This window comes from Balaenoptera physalus (genome assembly GCF_965194825.1).
Source record: "Balaenoptera physalus genome assembly, chromosome: 19".
NCBI lineage: Eukaryota > Metazoa > Chordata > Mammalia > Artiodactyla > Balaenopteridae > Balaenoptera > Balaenoptera physalus.
In genome coordinates this window covers 16,545,690-16,560,580 of record NC_138900.1, presented here as the reverse complement: position 1 = coordinate 16,560,580, position 14,891 = coordinate 16,545,690, and the positions used below count along the sequence as shown (strand labels likewise).

General features: G+C 59.3%; 1 protein-coding gene across 3 annotated transcripts; it reads left to right on the top strand.

The window, feature by feature from the left end:
* Positions 1-951: 951 nt before the first annotated feature.
* On the top strand, positions 952-14,880 carry ARHGAP33 (Rho GTPase activating protein 33). Of its 3 annotated transcripts, XM_082437744.1 has the most exons (22): positions 953-1,263; positions 3,283-3,380; positions 3,460-3,544; positions 3,894-3,974; positions 4,084-4,221; positions 4,662-4,754; positions 5,682-5,804; positions 5,892-5,969; positions 6,055-6,121; positions 6,205-6,264; positions 6,355-6,507; positions 6,591-6,693; positions 7,891-8,035; positions 8,115-8,197; positions 8,282-8,389; positions 9,781-9,926; positions 10,562-10,715; positions 10,800-10,945; positions 11,026-11,100; positions 12,469-13,137; positions 13,231-13,622; positions 13,707-14,880. In XM_082437744.1, the coding sequence occupies exons 1-22, from the start codon at positions 1,258-1,260 to the stop codon at positions 14,487-14,489; spliced, it is 3,786 nt and encodes a 1,261-aa protein (XP_082293870.1). In that variant the 5' UTR covers positions 953-1,257; the 3' UTR covers positions 14,490-14,880. The 3 variants fall into 3 exon arrangements, with proteins under 3 accessions (XP_082293869.1, XP_082293870.1, XP_082293868.1); XM_082437742.1 differs by having other exon boundaries at positions 13,231-14,880; XM_082437743.1 differs by lacking the exon at positions 6,205-6,264 and having other exon boundaries at positions 952-1,263; positions 13,231-14,880.
* The last annotated feature ends 11 nt before the right edge of the window (positions 14,881-14,891 follow it).

Sequence of the window (14,891 nt, the reverse complement as noted above, 5' to 3'; positions counted from 1 at the left end):
AGGGCGTTGTTACAGAGTTTTCTTTTTCTTTTCTTTTCTTTTTTAATGTACGTATCTGGTCCAGGGATCAGAGAGCTGTATTTATTTATTTATTTTTAATTAATTAATTAATTTATTATTTATTTTTGGCTGTGTTGGGTCTTTGTTGCTGCGCGCAGGCTTTCTCTAGTTGCGGCAAGCGGGGGTTACTCCTGGTTGCGGTGCGCGGGCTTCTCATTGCAGTGGCTTCTCTTGTCGTAGAGCACAGGCTCTAGGTGTGCAGGCTTCAGTAGTTGCGGCATGCAGGCTCAGTAGTTGTGGCACACGGGCTTAGTTGCTCCGCAACATGTGGGATCTTCCCGTACCAGGGCTCGAACCTGTATCCCCTGCGTTGGCAGGCGGAACTTTAACCACTGAGCCACCAGGGATGTCCCTACAGAGTGTTTTCTGAGCCTCAGCCAACAGCGGGAACAACTGGGACTGGCTTTATGGGAGGCGTGGTCATGTTCAGGCACGCAGGCTAAATTTATTCCTAGGAAAAAGGAGTCAAGGCTGGAGGCCAGCCTGTAAGAAGCAGTAGAGGAGGAGGCAAGGATAATGTCCAGTGGGTAGGGGGAGGCTAAGTCGCAGATTGCCTAGGGTTATGTCCCAGGCAGGGCATCTGAGCCAGTGAAAAACATCCAGGGGCCAATGTTGTTAGTATTCTGTGGGCAGGGGAGGGGTCAAGGACTGACAAAGTGGGGTCAGAGGATCGAGACTTTGAAGAGCAGCTTAGGGGATGGAGAAAAGCTTGAGACCATGGGAGAAGCCAATTGAGAGTGGCAGAGGAGCGGTCACTGACAGTGGACTAAGGGAAGGGTCCACTGCTTAGTGTTAGAAATGTTAGAAGCAAAGCATAAAGAACCTGAGGGTGTGTCTCAGGAGGGGAATGACGGCCAATGAAAAGCAGGCATAGGCGTGGCGCTGTCAAAACTTCGCGGGGCGGGACCGGAGAGACCGAGCCAGAAATGAGACCCAAGCCAATGAAAATCCGCCAGGTGGGCGGGGCGTCGTCCTAAGGCCAAGGGTGGAGCCAATGAGACACTGCGCCGCGTCCCCCATTGCCCCAGCCCCTGTGAGGCTAGTGCCGGAGCCACGGGCAGCCGTTAGGGGCGGGGCCTGCAGCCGCCCGCGCGCAGCTCGCGCCCTCCCCTTTGTGTCGCCATGGCGGCGGCATCGGCGACGAGGACGACGAGCGAGGGGTCCAGCGCGGCCGGCGCCTGAGGAGGCTACACGACCATGGTGGTGAGGCGCCCACGCGGCCGTCAATCTGTCGGCGAAGTCAGTCTGTCCGCGCGGGGCCACGCCCCGCGCGCCCCGCCCCCGGCCCCGCCCGAGCCCGCGGCCTGCGCCGCCCCTCACCCCTCACCGCGGTCCCTCTCCTACCCCGGCCAGGTCTTGGGCCCGAGCTCTTACCCGAGCCCCGCCCCCTCAGCGCGCATCCCCCTTCCACGCCCTGGATGGGGGTGACGGTGGCCGAAGACCCAGACTTGGGAGGAAAAAGGGCTGTTCCAGGGAAGGACCCCGCATCCTCCAAGTGGCCCCCGCAGGGGCCTGCTGAGGCTCTCTGGGTCCTTCACCAGCCCCTATCCCAGAGCCATCCTCAGCGTCCTCATCCCAGCCTCCACCCATCCCTGGCCTAGACCCCTCCTCCTCCTGCCATCAACCGGTTTCTCATTCTTGAGCCCCACCCCCACCCGGCTCCATCCTCAACCTGACCCTTTTCTTCTCCTTCTCGTCTTTCTCACCCCTTCCCAGTCCCTCTCAACCAACCCTCCCTTATCGCCCATCAGCCTGAACCTTTACTTCAGCCTCTCCAGCTGCTACCCTCCTCCTTACCCCACCCTAATCCCAAGCGTGCATTGTACCCCGATGTGATCCTTGGGTCCTCTCCATCTTCTTGTCCTCATCCACCCTCCCCCAACATCTCCCTCTCCCACCGTGCTGCTCCTGCCCATTCATCCATTCATTCCCTCATTCGCTCACTTAGCATTCACTGAGACCTCTGTGTAGCCCCTTTGCTCCAGGCATAGAGAAAGTCAGATCCCCTCCTGCCTTGGGGAGCTTCATGGGCTGGAGAGGGACCCACCCAAGGGTGAGACCCAAAGGATGAAGTCGGCGTTGTAGGGATACGAAGGAGGGAGAGGCTAGAGCCCAGTCTGAGGAATCCTCACCTGGCAGATGGTTAATTTATTCATCAGATTTTACCCAGCCCCCGCTGCGTGACTGAGCTGGCACTGGGCATTGGGACCCAGAGAGGAATCGGGCACAACCCAGCCTGTGAGGAGCATCAGTTCTGTTCCCAGCTCTGTGCTGGGCAATGCTGGGGGACTAGGGACTCAGCCCCAGTCCAAAGGGGGAGAGGGACTCCCCCATTGGACTGTCATCAGACAGGGACATCTCAGAGTGCTCAAGGCTGTAATGAGGGAAGCTTAGGCAACATCATCAAGCCTGGGATGGGGGAGGCTCAGGGGATGCGGGAGTCCAGAAGAGGGGCCTGACACAGCCTGAAGGGTTAGGGAGAACTTCCGAGATGTGGGAACATGAGAGTTGAGACCTGAGGGATAAGTGAAAGGACAGGGAAAGGATGGGGAAGAGTGTTCCATGCAGCAGGAACAGCCTTGGCAAAGCCCTAGAAGGAAATGAGAAGATGGTGCTTTTGTTGGACTCTTAGAAGTTTGAGAGCTCTGAGAGCGGAGGCAATGGGAAGAGATGAGGCTGGAGAGGTAAACAGACCAGAATATTTAGACTTTATCTTAAAGACAACAGGGAGCCATTGAAGATTCATGACCTGTGGAGAGACAGAGGCAGATTTGTGTTTTTTCAAAGTTATACTGGCTCTTGCTGTGAAGAAGCTGGCAGGAAGGGAGAGGTGGAAGCAGGAAGACTGATAAGATGGGAGCAGTGACTGTCCAGACGTCTATGAAAGGCGTGAGAGGCACATACGGGAGATGACTATACTCTGCTGGGGCTACAGGAGGGTTTTAAATGGGGAGAGATGGTACCAACATGCTCTTTCCCTAATTCACCCTATTCACCCAGGAAGGCCCTGCTCTTCCAGTCCCCCACCCCAGACCACACATGAAGAAGCAGACCTACCCTCAGCCCAGCCTTTACCTCCCCCTGACCTACCCCTCTTCTCCCTGCTCAGGGCAGTGTATGGAGCAATACGGGCCCGCAGGCCCAGGCTGACAGATAACAATGCTCCCGTTGTCTCTCTGCTCCCATCTCTGGGGGCCTCTGATTCTTCTTTCTGCTCTACAGGCTCGCAGCACTGACAGCCTGGATGGCCCAGGGGAAGGCTCAGTGCAGCCCCTGCCCCCGGCTGGGGGGCCCAGTGTGAAGGGCAAGCCTGGGAAGAGGTGAGAGGTGAGGGAGAGGCTCAAATTAGGAGGGGAGCCAAGCGCAGGAGCCACTGGTGACCTGTCACCTGTCCCCCAGGCTCTCGGCTCCTCGAGGTCCCTTTCCCCGGCTGGCTGACTGTGCCCATTTCCACTACGAGAACGTTGACTTTGGCCACATTCAGGTATGGGGGCTGCACCAGGTGGGTAGGCAAGATCCCACCCAACCCTGAAGCAGTATCAGCCACTTTACCGCTGAAACCTACCCTTGGGACTGGCTGCTCAGTGGCAGGAGCTGCAGGGCAGAAGGGGAGAGTTGTTCATTCATTTGTTCCTTTATTCACTCAGCTACAACTTTTTGTTAGGTGTATGCTTTGTGCCAGGACCCTGTACTCTGACTGAGACGTCACCAGGCCCTGCCTTTGGGGAGGCTCAGGAGGGGGACGCAGACCCATCCTTCGATAATGCCGATCTGGAGAGGTCAGGGCTGGAAAAAAGTGAGACCCTCACCTGGACCTTTGTTTCCCTCTACAGCTCCTGCTGTCTCCAGAGCGTGAAGGTCCCAGCTTCTCTGGAGAGAATGAACTGGTGTTTGGGGTGCAGGTGACCTGTCAGGTGAGGCCACCCACCCCTGCCTCTCATCGAGCCTGGCAGGCTGGTTGCCACGGTCCTCAGCTCAGGGTACTGGAACCATTGCTCTCTCCTGTCCTTCCCGCTCCCACAGGGCCGTTCCTGGCCAGTTCTCCGCAGTTATGATGACTTCCGTTCCCTGGATGCCCACCTCCACCGGTGCATATTTGACCGGAGGTTTTCCTGCCTCCCAGAGCTTCCCCCACCCCCAGAGGGTGCCAGGGCTGCCCAGGTAAACTACTTGTTGTCCCAGCCCCTACCTCAGCCAAGGTGTGTCCTCATCAGAGATGTGTGAAACCATCAAGGCAGGGGAATAGATAAATATTTAAGCACTGGTATGGCCCGAGTCCCAGCCAGTCAGAGGCCTTAGAACTGCAGCAGGGCTCTCTGGAGACTCCCTTTAGTTGTAGGATCATAGGGAGTTCCCGGGGGTTCCACGGAAGGGTCAGAATGGCCAGACCAATGGGGGCACACCATTGTGGGGGACTCGGCATAGTCTGTTTAACCAATTGATATGACAGCATTTCAGTACTTAAGAGCGAGCGGAGCAGCGCCCATGCGTACAAGTTGAATTTCGGCTCTGCCAGAGGCGAGCTAGGGCAGTATAGGAGGGCAGTGGGCTGTCTTGGGCGGGGTCTTCTCACATAGCCCACTCTGACAACCTGCCCCCAGATGCTGGTGCCGCTGCTGCTGCAATACCTGGAGACCCTGTCAGGGCTGGTGGATAGTAACCTCAACTGCGGGCCCGTGCTCACCTGGATGGAGGTGGGCCCGGGCAGGAGGGCTTGGAGCTGGGAGTGAGTGCGGGGCGTCTGGGGAGCAAGAACCAGCCTGGGAGGGTGTGTGTGGGCACAGGAAAGAAACGAGCCGGAGTGGAGGAGACGCTGGTATTTCAGTGTCTGTGTGGGCGCTTGCCTATGAGGGAAAAACGTGTGCGCGCGCGTGTGCGCGCAGGTGTTGGGCTGTAGGGATGTGAGAATTTCAAGGTATATTGGTTAGAAATAGGTTTGACTGTAGCTCAGAATGCCGGGGTAAGAGTGGCTTAAAGCAGCGGGTTTTTTTTTTTTTAATTTGTTTATTTTATTTTTGGCTGCGTTGGATCTTCGTTGCTGCATGTGGGCTTTCTCTGGTTGCAGGGAGCGGGGGCTACTCTTCGTTGCGATGCACGGGCTTCTCATTGCGGTGGCTTCTCTTGTTGCAGACCACGGGTGGGCTCTAGGAGCGCGGGCTTCAGTAGTTGTAGCACACAGGCTTCAGTAGCTGTGGCTCACGGGCTCTAGAGTGCAGGCTCACTAGTTGTAGCGCACGGGCCTAGTTGCTCCGTGGCATGTGGAATATTCCTGGACGAGGGCTCAAACCCGTGTGCCCTGCATTGGCGGGCGGACTCTTAACCACTGCGCCACCAGGGAAGCCCCAAGCAGCAGGTTTTTAGATAGAAGATGTGCAGTGTCTGCTATGGAGGACGAGGGTGCAGGGGTGTATCAGAAAGACTTCGGGCAGGGGAGTCCTGGGACATGGAAAGGGCTTTGTTTTGGGAGGGGCAAGAATGTAGGTGTTTGACCAATAGCTCTGAGTGACAGGGGCTTTTGGGTGGGGGACAGGTGGTGGCCTCCATTGGGCATGGAGGAACCTTCTCTGTCGTTATTATCGCCTTCCTCTGGCCTCTCCCTGCCACACTCCCTTCCGTCTCAGCTGGACAACCACGGCCGGCGACTGCTCCTCAGTGAGGAGGCCTCGCTCAATATCCCCGCGGTGGCCGCCGCCCACGTGGTGAAGCGGTACACAGCCCAGGCACCCGACGAGCTGTCCTTTGAGGTGAGGCTGTGGAGGAGCAGACTCCAGCCGGGTCCCCACTTTCCCTGCGCCTTCTGACCCTCCCTCCTCACACCTGCCCACTCCCAGGTGGGAGACATTGTCTCAGTGATCGACATGCCGCCCACGGAGGATCGGAGCTGGTGGCGGGGCAAGCGGGGCTTCCAGGTGAGCCTGGCTGGGGGTGGACAGGTGGGGTCGGGGCACCGTGCCAGCTCAGATGGCCCCATCACTGACCCCAAACCCTCCTCAGGTCGGATTCTTCCCCAGCGAGTGTGTGGAGCTGTTCACAGAGCGGCTGGGTCCAGGACTAAAGGGGGGTGAGTGTCCTGGGCAAAGTGGGGAGGCCCTCCTGCATCCTTTGCCTGCCATCCATCCTTTCCACCCCTTGTTCGCCCCACAGATGCCGACGGTCCCCCGGGTGGTGTCCCAGCTCCCCAGGGTATCTCCTCTCTGACCTCAGGTAATGCAGACGAGGGGCGAGGCCCCTGCCCCCCACCCCACCAGACCGGGGGCTGCACTGACCCTGTGTGACCCGCCTTTACTCCCACAGCTGTGCCCCGGCCGCGTGGGAAGCTGGCCGGCCTCCTCCGCACCTTCATGCACTCCCGCCCTTCCCGGCAGCGGCTGCGGCAGCGGGGCATCTTGCGGCAGAGGGTGTTCGGCTGTGACCTTGGAGAGCACCTCAGCAACTCGGGCCAGGATGGTGAGGCCCGGGCCCACCTGCCCTGCCCGATCCTCCCACCCAGGCTGCAACCTGCCCAGCCCCAACCCCGCTGTTTCTCCCAGTGCCCCAGGTGCTTCGCTGCTGCTCTGAGTTTATCGAGGCCCATGGGGTGGTAGATGGAATCTATCGGCTCTCGGGTGTGTCATCCAACATCCAGAGGCTACGGTGAGGACCCTCCGCCAACCCCTTCCCTCTGCAAACATTTATTGAGCATCATCTCTGTTCCAGGCCCTGTGCCATGTGCTGGGGACACAGAGTTATTGGGAGGGCACAGGGCAGGGTTGGACCGGGGTGGGGGCAGGGAAGGCTTCCTTGAGGAAGTGACACCCCAGCTGAGGTCTGAAAGGTGAGAGCAGAACAAGCACTCAACGCAGGGGGGGTCAGCCTTCACTGAGCACCTGCCACATGCCAAGCACTCGGCACTGGGGACGCAGTGGTGAATGAGACAACCAGAAACTCCGCCCTCATGGGGCCCACGTGCTAGAGGGGTAGCCAAACAAGGAAATGAGAGAGTTTACAATAGGTGACAAGTGGTATGGAGAAAAAAAGACAGGGGTAAGGAAGATCATAATAAGAAATCAGGGAGGGGTATTCAGTAGGGTGGGCGGAGAAGGCCTCCTGGGGGAGAGCTCGCTGTGGAGGAGGTGAGGGAGCGAGCCCTGTGCTTATCCACGTTGGAGGGAACAGCCAGCACGAGGGGAAAGCAGCAGGAGATGATGTCTGCGAAATGATTAGGGGCAGAGCATGCGGGGCCTCTTTGATGACTGTTAGGATTTGGGCTTTCACTGGGAGTAAGAGGGGAACCACAGGATGGGTTCTGAGCCCAGGAGGGGCAGCATGCATAACAACAGTCTAAGAGGTGGGAAGCAGTGAGGCATGGGCTTCCAAGCTGACAGGAGGCAGTGAAGCAAGAGCGTGGAGCCTGGGGCAGTGAGAGATGAGGCCTAGGTCGCGTGCATAGAGCTTTTACCTGAGAGGGTGGGACACCGCCAGGTTGTGAGCAGGGGCTGCTGGGATTTCAGCTGCATTTTCCAGTGTGACCTCTTGGAGCCAGGAAAATGGCACAACTTTGTGGACAGAGCCCGGTTACACTGTGGGGGCAGATAGCCTTGGGTAGCTACAGGCAGGGCATCTCCCACCCGAGCCTCAGTGTCCTCCTCTGTAAGTGGGGTGCCCTTGTCTTTGGCACATAGGGTTGTTGGGGGGGAAGGGGGCTCGGTAAGGTTCTGAGAGCCTCTGAAGAGCCCAGCACAGGAAGAGGATTGCATCCACCTGTGGACACTTTAGGGGGCAGGGGAAGGACATGGCCAGGCGGGCTAGCTCTGACCCGAATCTTCCTCCTCCTTGACCTGGTGGCCTCAGGCATGAGTTTGACAGTGAGAGGATCCCTGAACTGTCTGGCCCCGCCTTCCTGCAGGACATCCACAGCGTGTCCTCCCTCTGCAAGCTCTACTTCAGAGAGCTGCCGAACCCCTTGCTCACATACCAGCTCTACGGGAAGTTCAGCGTGAGTGAGGGCGCTGGCAAGGTTGGAGGGTGCTGGGAGGCGTGCGGCCCCCCTCATTCATGCCCGTGCACAATCTCAGGAAGCCATGTCAGTGCCTGGGGAGGAGGAACGCCTGGTGCGGGTCCACGACGTCATCCAGCAGCTGCCCCCGCCGCACTACAGGTAAACCAGGAGGGGCAAGGAAGGGCTGTGCTGGGCTCCCAAGGGAGTTGAGGCTCAGGCGTCCCCCTCCGCTTCCACCCCCAGGACCCTGGAGTACCTGCTGAGGCACTTGGCCCGCATGGCGAGACACAGTGCCAACACCAGCATGCATGCCCGCAACCTGGCCATCGTTTGGGCACCCAACCTGCTACGGTAAGCTGGCAGCTCACCAGCCTGCCCCCCTAGCTCCCTCCCACAGGCTGGGCCTTGAGTCTCCCCCGACCCCTACCCCACCCCAGGAACCCACCCAGCTTTTGCTCTCTTGTTCATTTCACATATTTCTTAAGTGTCGGATGCCAGTATGCCAGCCCCTGTTCTCAGCACCGGGGACACAGTAGTGAGCAGGAACCTGTGCTCTGGGCTCACATTCTCATGCGGGAGATGACAGTGAACCATTACAAGAAAAACACAGAGCACTGTCTGATGGTGATGAGTGGCAAGGAGAAAGATTACAAAGTGGGGAAGGGAGATCTGCAGGGCCATGGCATTTGAAATGTTTAGAGTGGCAGTGAAGGCTTCAGGAAGAAGTCTTCCATGGCCAGCAGCAGGGTAAGCCCCAGAGGATTTGATGGTGACCAAGACAGGCAAGTTCTCTGTCCTGGAGGAGTTCAGTTCTTCTTGGGAAACAGATAAGTAAATAAATAAAATAGATGGTACATGGTAGGTATAAGAACTACGGGGGAAAAAATAAAGACAGACCTGGAATATAGAGGTTTACAATTTTAAATGAAGTGGGTGCGGAAGATTCCATTGAGAAGCTAACATTTGAGTTGATACCTGCAGAAGGTGAGGGAAGGACCCATGTGGATATCTGAGGAGGAGCAAACTAGGCAGAGGGAATAGCAAGTGCAAAGGTCCTGGGACTGGGTCAGGGCCTAGTGTTTTGGAGGAGCAGCAGAGGGGCCAATGTGACTGGAGCTGAGTGAGTGAGGGAGGGGTTGAGGGGGAGGAGATGGTAAGGTCAGAGAGGTGATGGACCCGGTAGGGAAGGGACTTATGGGTTGTGGGTCATAATGAGGACTTTGGCTTTTACCAGGAGTGAGATGCAGCCAGAGGAGGGCTCTGAGCCAGGAGGGCCCTGATCTGACTCAGGGGTTCACAGGCTCCCTCTGGCTGTGTGTGGGGAGCCGACTGTAGGGGCAGATGGGAGCAGGGAGACCAGGGAAGAGGCTGTGTGATGGTCCAGGAGGGAGAGCATGGAGGCTGGGCCAGGGTGGGGGCAGTAGAGGAGCAGAGTTTAGATTCTGGGTAGATTTTGTGGGTGGAGCCAACAGGGTCTGCTGAGATTGGATGTGGGTGTGAGGGAAAGAGGGGTCAAGGACAATTCTAGGGTGTTTGGCCTGAGCCACTAGAAGTACACTGACTGAGATGGGATAGGCAGGGAGGGAGCAGGTTTGGGGAAGGGTTGAGAATGCAGTTATAGTTTGACAGGGTCAGAGACATTGAATGATAGTCATTGCTTCCAAGGCTCCCTACCTCTCCTGGCCAGAACCCACCAGCTGGGGCTCGAGGCACCCGGCCACCCTCCCCCTCCTCCCATCCAGGTCCATGGAGCTGGAGTCAGTGGGGCTGGGGGGGGCAGCAGCCTTCCGGGAGGTGCGGGTGCAGTCGGTGGTGGTGGAATTCCTGCTCACCCACGTGGACGTCCTGTTCAGCGACACTTTCACCTCTGCTGGCCTTGACCCTGCAGGTATGCCCATCCACCCCCGATGTCCTGACTACTGCCCCCTCATTGTCCGGGCTGCAGCGGGAGGGCAGGTGGGCTCCCAGCCCCATCCCTATCCCACTGAAGCTGGACCTCCCTTCTGGCTCCTTGAGGACCCCGCCCCGGCCTCTCCCTCCCCTCCCCCCCCTTCTCATTTCAGCTCCTACGCTCAGGATCCCCACTTCTTGGCCCGGACATCGTTCTTCCTTCACCCCTTGTAGCTCCTGGGGGCGCTCGGGGCCTTGGGTCCACCTGGGAGGAGGTGGGAGGTCCCCAGACTTGACCCCGCCCCGGCCCCACCCAGACTCCCCGCCCTGCCCCGGACCCCAGCCCAGTCAGGATTCAGCACGTCGGAGGGCCCTCTGGCTCGAGGTAACTGAAGCCAGAGCCGCTGTCCTCGCTGGCTGCTGGGAGCTGCCTCCTCATCAGCTCGTTCTGCCTCACGCCTCCTCCTCACCTGCCTGCTGCCCACCCGTTCCCGCCTGATCCGCCCTGGCCCCCTGCCTTGCCAGCCCGGGTGGGCACGCTGCTGGGCCGGGGCTTGGGCTGTAGCGCTTGGCTTTGCCTGTGGCCTTGAATGGTCCCAGGGCTGACAGCTGCCCCCTTTCCCGACTTCCCAGGCCGCTGCCTCCTCCCCAGGCCCAAGTCCCTTGCGGGCAGCGGCCCCTCCACTCGCCTGCTGACGCTGGAGGAAGCCCAGGCTCGCACCCAGGGCCGGCTGGGGACGCCTGCCGAGCCCACAACTTCCAAGGCCCCAGCTTCACCTGTGGAAAGGTGAGTGAGAGGCCCAGAAGGGGAGGGGCCAGCCTGGGGGGCCCCAGCTCTCATCCTGCCTCCTGTGTCTCACCCAAACTCCAGGAGGAAAGGGGAGAGAGGCGAGAAACAGCGGAAGCCTGGGGGTAGCAGCTGGAAGACCTTCTTTGCCCTGGGCCGGGGCCCCAGCATCCCCCGAAAGAAGCCTCTTCCCTGGCTAGGGGGCACCCGTGCCCGACCGCCGCCTTCAGGTCAGAGGCCGGGCAGCTGGCATGGTGGTCAGAGAGGCACTGCATAGTGCCCCCCGTGACCCTTCTTCCTCTCCCTGCAGGCAGCCGACCTGACACTGTCACACTGAGGTCTACCAAGAGTGAGGAGTCTCTGTCATCACAGGCCAGCGGGGCTGGTGAGCACAGCTGCCTATGCCCAGGTGGAGCTGGGAGGGACTGGGGCCCTGAGTTGGCCTCCAAGTGGTGTTTTCAGATTTGGGGGTCTTGGGTTTTTTTCGTTTTTAATCTGGACCGTAGGTACAATAAGTTGGATAAAGCTTCACCCTTGTTTCATGATGCACTGTGATCACTGGTCCATGCAGCGTCCTTTCAAACAGTCTTTTATTCATCCCTTTTTTTTTTTTTTTTTAATATTTTATTTATTTATTTATTTATTTATGGCTGTGTTGGGTCTTCGTTTCTGTGTGAGGGCTTTCTCCAGCTGCGGCAAGTGGGGGCCATTCTTCATCGCGGTGCGCGGGCCTCTCACTCTCGCGGCCTCTCTTGTTGCGGAGCACAGGCTCCAGACGCGCAGGCTCAGTAATTGTGGCCCACGGGCCCAGTCGCTCCGCGGCATGTGGGATCTTCCCAGACCAGGGCGCGAACCCGTGTCCCCTGCATTGGCAGGCAGATTCTCAACCACTGCGCCACCAGGGAAGCCCTATTCATCCCTTTTGAAAAAAAAAAAATTAAATAGTATAATGAACACCCATGAACCCACTGGCCAGAACTAAAAGAGCATCACTGTGTTACCTGCGAACTCCTCCCCCTCCCACCTGCTGCCTCCCCACAACAGGCCTCCTCTAAATTTGATAGTCTTCATCCCTTTGCGTTTACAGTTTTATCACTTACAGGTGCAGGCGTCAATAACATACTGCGACGTTCTAGTTGTTTTGAAACTTTAATTAAAGGGTATCATTGAAAGCGGTATCGCACTGTATGTGGATTCACTCACCACTACATTATAGGCTGCCGACCGCGCTGCTGAGTGGAGCTCAGCCTCCTTCCTCTCCGTCACTCTCTAGTGTTCCATGTGTGGGTATCCCCTTGGGAGTTGCTTGTCCATCCTCCTCCTGATGGATCTGGGGGCTCTGATGAGCTCGCCCAGGAGTGGAGGTACATACTGTACGGTATGCTCACATCCAACTGTACAAGACAAGGCCCAAGTATTTCCCAGACGTGGTCGCCCCACGCTGTCCTCCCAGCCACTGTGTATGAGATCTTGCTGGTCTCATGCTCACAGCCAGTGGGGTCATCAGACTTCATTCTTGCCTTTGGGTCTGGAAGGATTCTTTTCATGGACTTGCCATTTATTTCCTTTTATCACCCATGAGTCTGAACAGCTCTCCCTGGATTCCCAGCCATTGTGACCCTATCCAGGGACGTGCCTCTTCATGTTATTTCCCCAACTTACTGGGCGGTGTGTCCTGTTCTCACTGATGTACGTGGGTATGTAAAGTTCTGACCCCGACCCCTAACTGCCCCCGCCCATACTGCCCTTCCAGGCCTCCAGAGGCTGCACAGGCTACGGCGACCCCACTCCAGCAGTGATGCTTTTCCTGTGGGCCCAGCACCTGCTGGCTCCTGCGAGAGCCTGTCATCGTCCGAGCCCTCCGAGTCCTCCTCCTCCGAGTCCTCCTCCTCCGAGTCCTCAGCAGCTGGGCTGGGGGCACTCTCCGGTTCCCCCTCACACCGAGCCTCAGCCTGGCTAGATGATGGTGACGAGCTGGACTTCAGCCCACCCCGCTGCCTGGAGGGGCTCCGGGGGCTTGACTTTGATCCCCTTACCTTTCGATGCAGCAGCCCCACCCCAGGGGACCCTGCACCTCCCGCCAGCCCGGCCCCCCCGGCCCCCGCCTCTGCCTTTCCACCCAGGGTGACCCCCCAGGCCCTCTCGCCCCGTGGGCCCACCGGCCCTGCCTCACCCATTGCCCTGGACATCTCAGAGCCCCTGGCTGTATCGGTGCCACCCGCTGTCCTGGAGCTGCTGGGGGCTGGGGGAACACCTGCCTCGGCCACCCCAGCGCCAGCCCTCAGCCCCAGCCCAGGCCTGCGCCCCCATCTCATCCCCCTGCTGCTGCGTGGAGCTGAGGCCCAGCTGAGCGACACCTGCCAACAGGAGATCTGCAGCAAGCTGGCACTGCCTGGTCCCCGGGGAGCCCAAGGCCAGCATGGTGAGTCCTGTCCAGCCCACCCGACCCCGCACCCTCACAACCCTGAGGCTGCGCCCAAGACCCTGCTGACTCCTCTTCCCACTCCCCTCCTAGGTGCTGGTATGGATTCACCGCTGCTGCCCCCGCCCCTGTCCCTCCTTCGCCCTGGGGGGGCCCCGCCCCCGCCTCCTAAAAACCCAGCACGCCTCATGGCCCTGGCCCTGGCTGAGCGGGCTCAGCAGGTGGCTCAGAGACAGAGTCAACAGGAGCAGGGGGGCACCCCGTCTGCTCCCCACTCCCCTTTCCATGGCTCACTGTCCCTGGAGGTGGGCAGTGAGCCCCCAGGGACCTCAGGGAGTGGGCCACCCCCCCACTCCCTAGCCCACCCGGGTGCCTGGGCTCCGGGACCCCCACCCTCCCTACCGAGACAACAAATCGATGGGAGCCTGGTGAGGAGCCAGCGGCCCACGGGGACCTCAAGGAGGGGACCCAGGGGCCCTTCCCAGGTCAGTGCCCAGCTCAGGACAGGTGGGAGGTGCAGGGATGTGCCAGAGATGGCAGCCCACTCCCTGTGTTCTGTCCCCCCACAGGTTCCTACCCCTGGCTTCTTCTCCTCAGCCCCCCGGGAGTGCCTACCATCCTTCCTCGGGGTCCCCAGACCAGGCTTGTACCCCCTCGGCTCCCCATCCTTCCAGCCCAGCTCCCCGGCCCCAGTCTGGAGGAGCCCCCTGGGTCCCCCTGCACCACTGGACAGAGGAGAGAACCTGTACTATGAGATCGAGGCAGGCGAGGGGTCCCCTTACTCTGGTCCCACCCGGTCCTGGAGTCCCTTGCGTTCCATGCCCCCAGATAGGCTCAATGCCTCGTATGGCATGCTTGGCCAATCACCACCACTCCATAGGTCCCCCGACTTCCTGCTCAGTTACCCACCACCCCCCTCCTGCTTTCCCCACGACCACCTTGGCTACTCAGCCCCCCAGCACCCTGCCCGGCGCCCCACCCGACCTGAGCCCCTCTATGTCAACCTAGCCCTAGGGCCCAGGGGTCCCTCACCCGCCTCTTCCAGCTCCTCCTCCCCTCCGGCCCACCCCAGAAGCCGCTCTGATCCTGGTCCCCCAGCCCCCCGCCTCCCCCAGAAACAGCGGGCCCCCTGGGGCCACCACACCCCTCACAGGGTGCCTGGGTCCTGGGGCCCTCCAGACCCTCTCCCCTACAGGGCAGCCCCACCAGCCTATGGGAGGGGGGGCGAGCACCACCGAGGGTCCTTGTACAGGAATGGGGGGCAAGGAAGGGAGGGGGCTGGTCCCCCACCCCCCTACCCCACTCCCAGCTGGTCCTTCCACTCTGAGGGCCAGACCCGAAGCTACTGCTGAGCCAGAGCTGGGAGAGACCTTCCTCCTTCCTCTTCTCCCTTACTGATCTTGGTCCAACCTAATCCCTTGTTTTGTATTTTCTTGAGCTCCTGACCCCTACCCCAGGTTTCTAACTTTGTAACTTGCCTCTGATGTGGGTCCCTAACCTGTTATCATAGCTTACCTACCCTGGGCTGAAGGGCATGCCCATCCCCCCACCATCCTCCATCCTGGGGGCTCTTGCACAAATCTGAGAGGGTTAGGCTGACTCCCTGTCCTCCCTTTCTCTCCAGGAGTTCCCAGCATGTCCTGTCCTGTGCACAGGGGGTGGGGGGACAGCTCCTGCCATCTCCCCCCACATACCCCACTAAACCATCTGACAAAATTAATGAATAAAAATGGTGAAAATGTGGCTGCTAGTGT

Coding starts and splice junctions, on each gene's coding strand:
- ARHGAP33 (XM_082437742.1), top strand. Junction 6,508..6,590: donor CAGCAACTCGGGCCAGGATG/GTGAGGCCCGGG, acceptor TGTTTCTCCCAG/TGCCCCAGGTGCTTCGCTGC. Junction 10,716..10,799: donor CCAGCTTCACCTGTGGAAAG/GTGAGTGAGAGG, acceptor CCCAAACTCCAG/GAGGAAAGGGGAGAGAGGCG.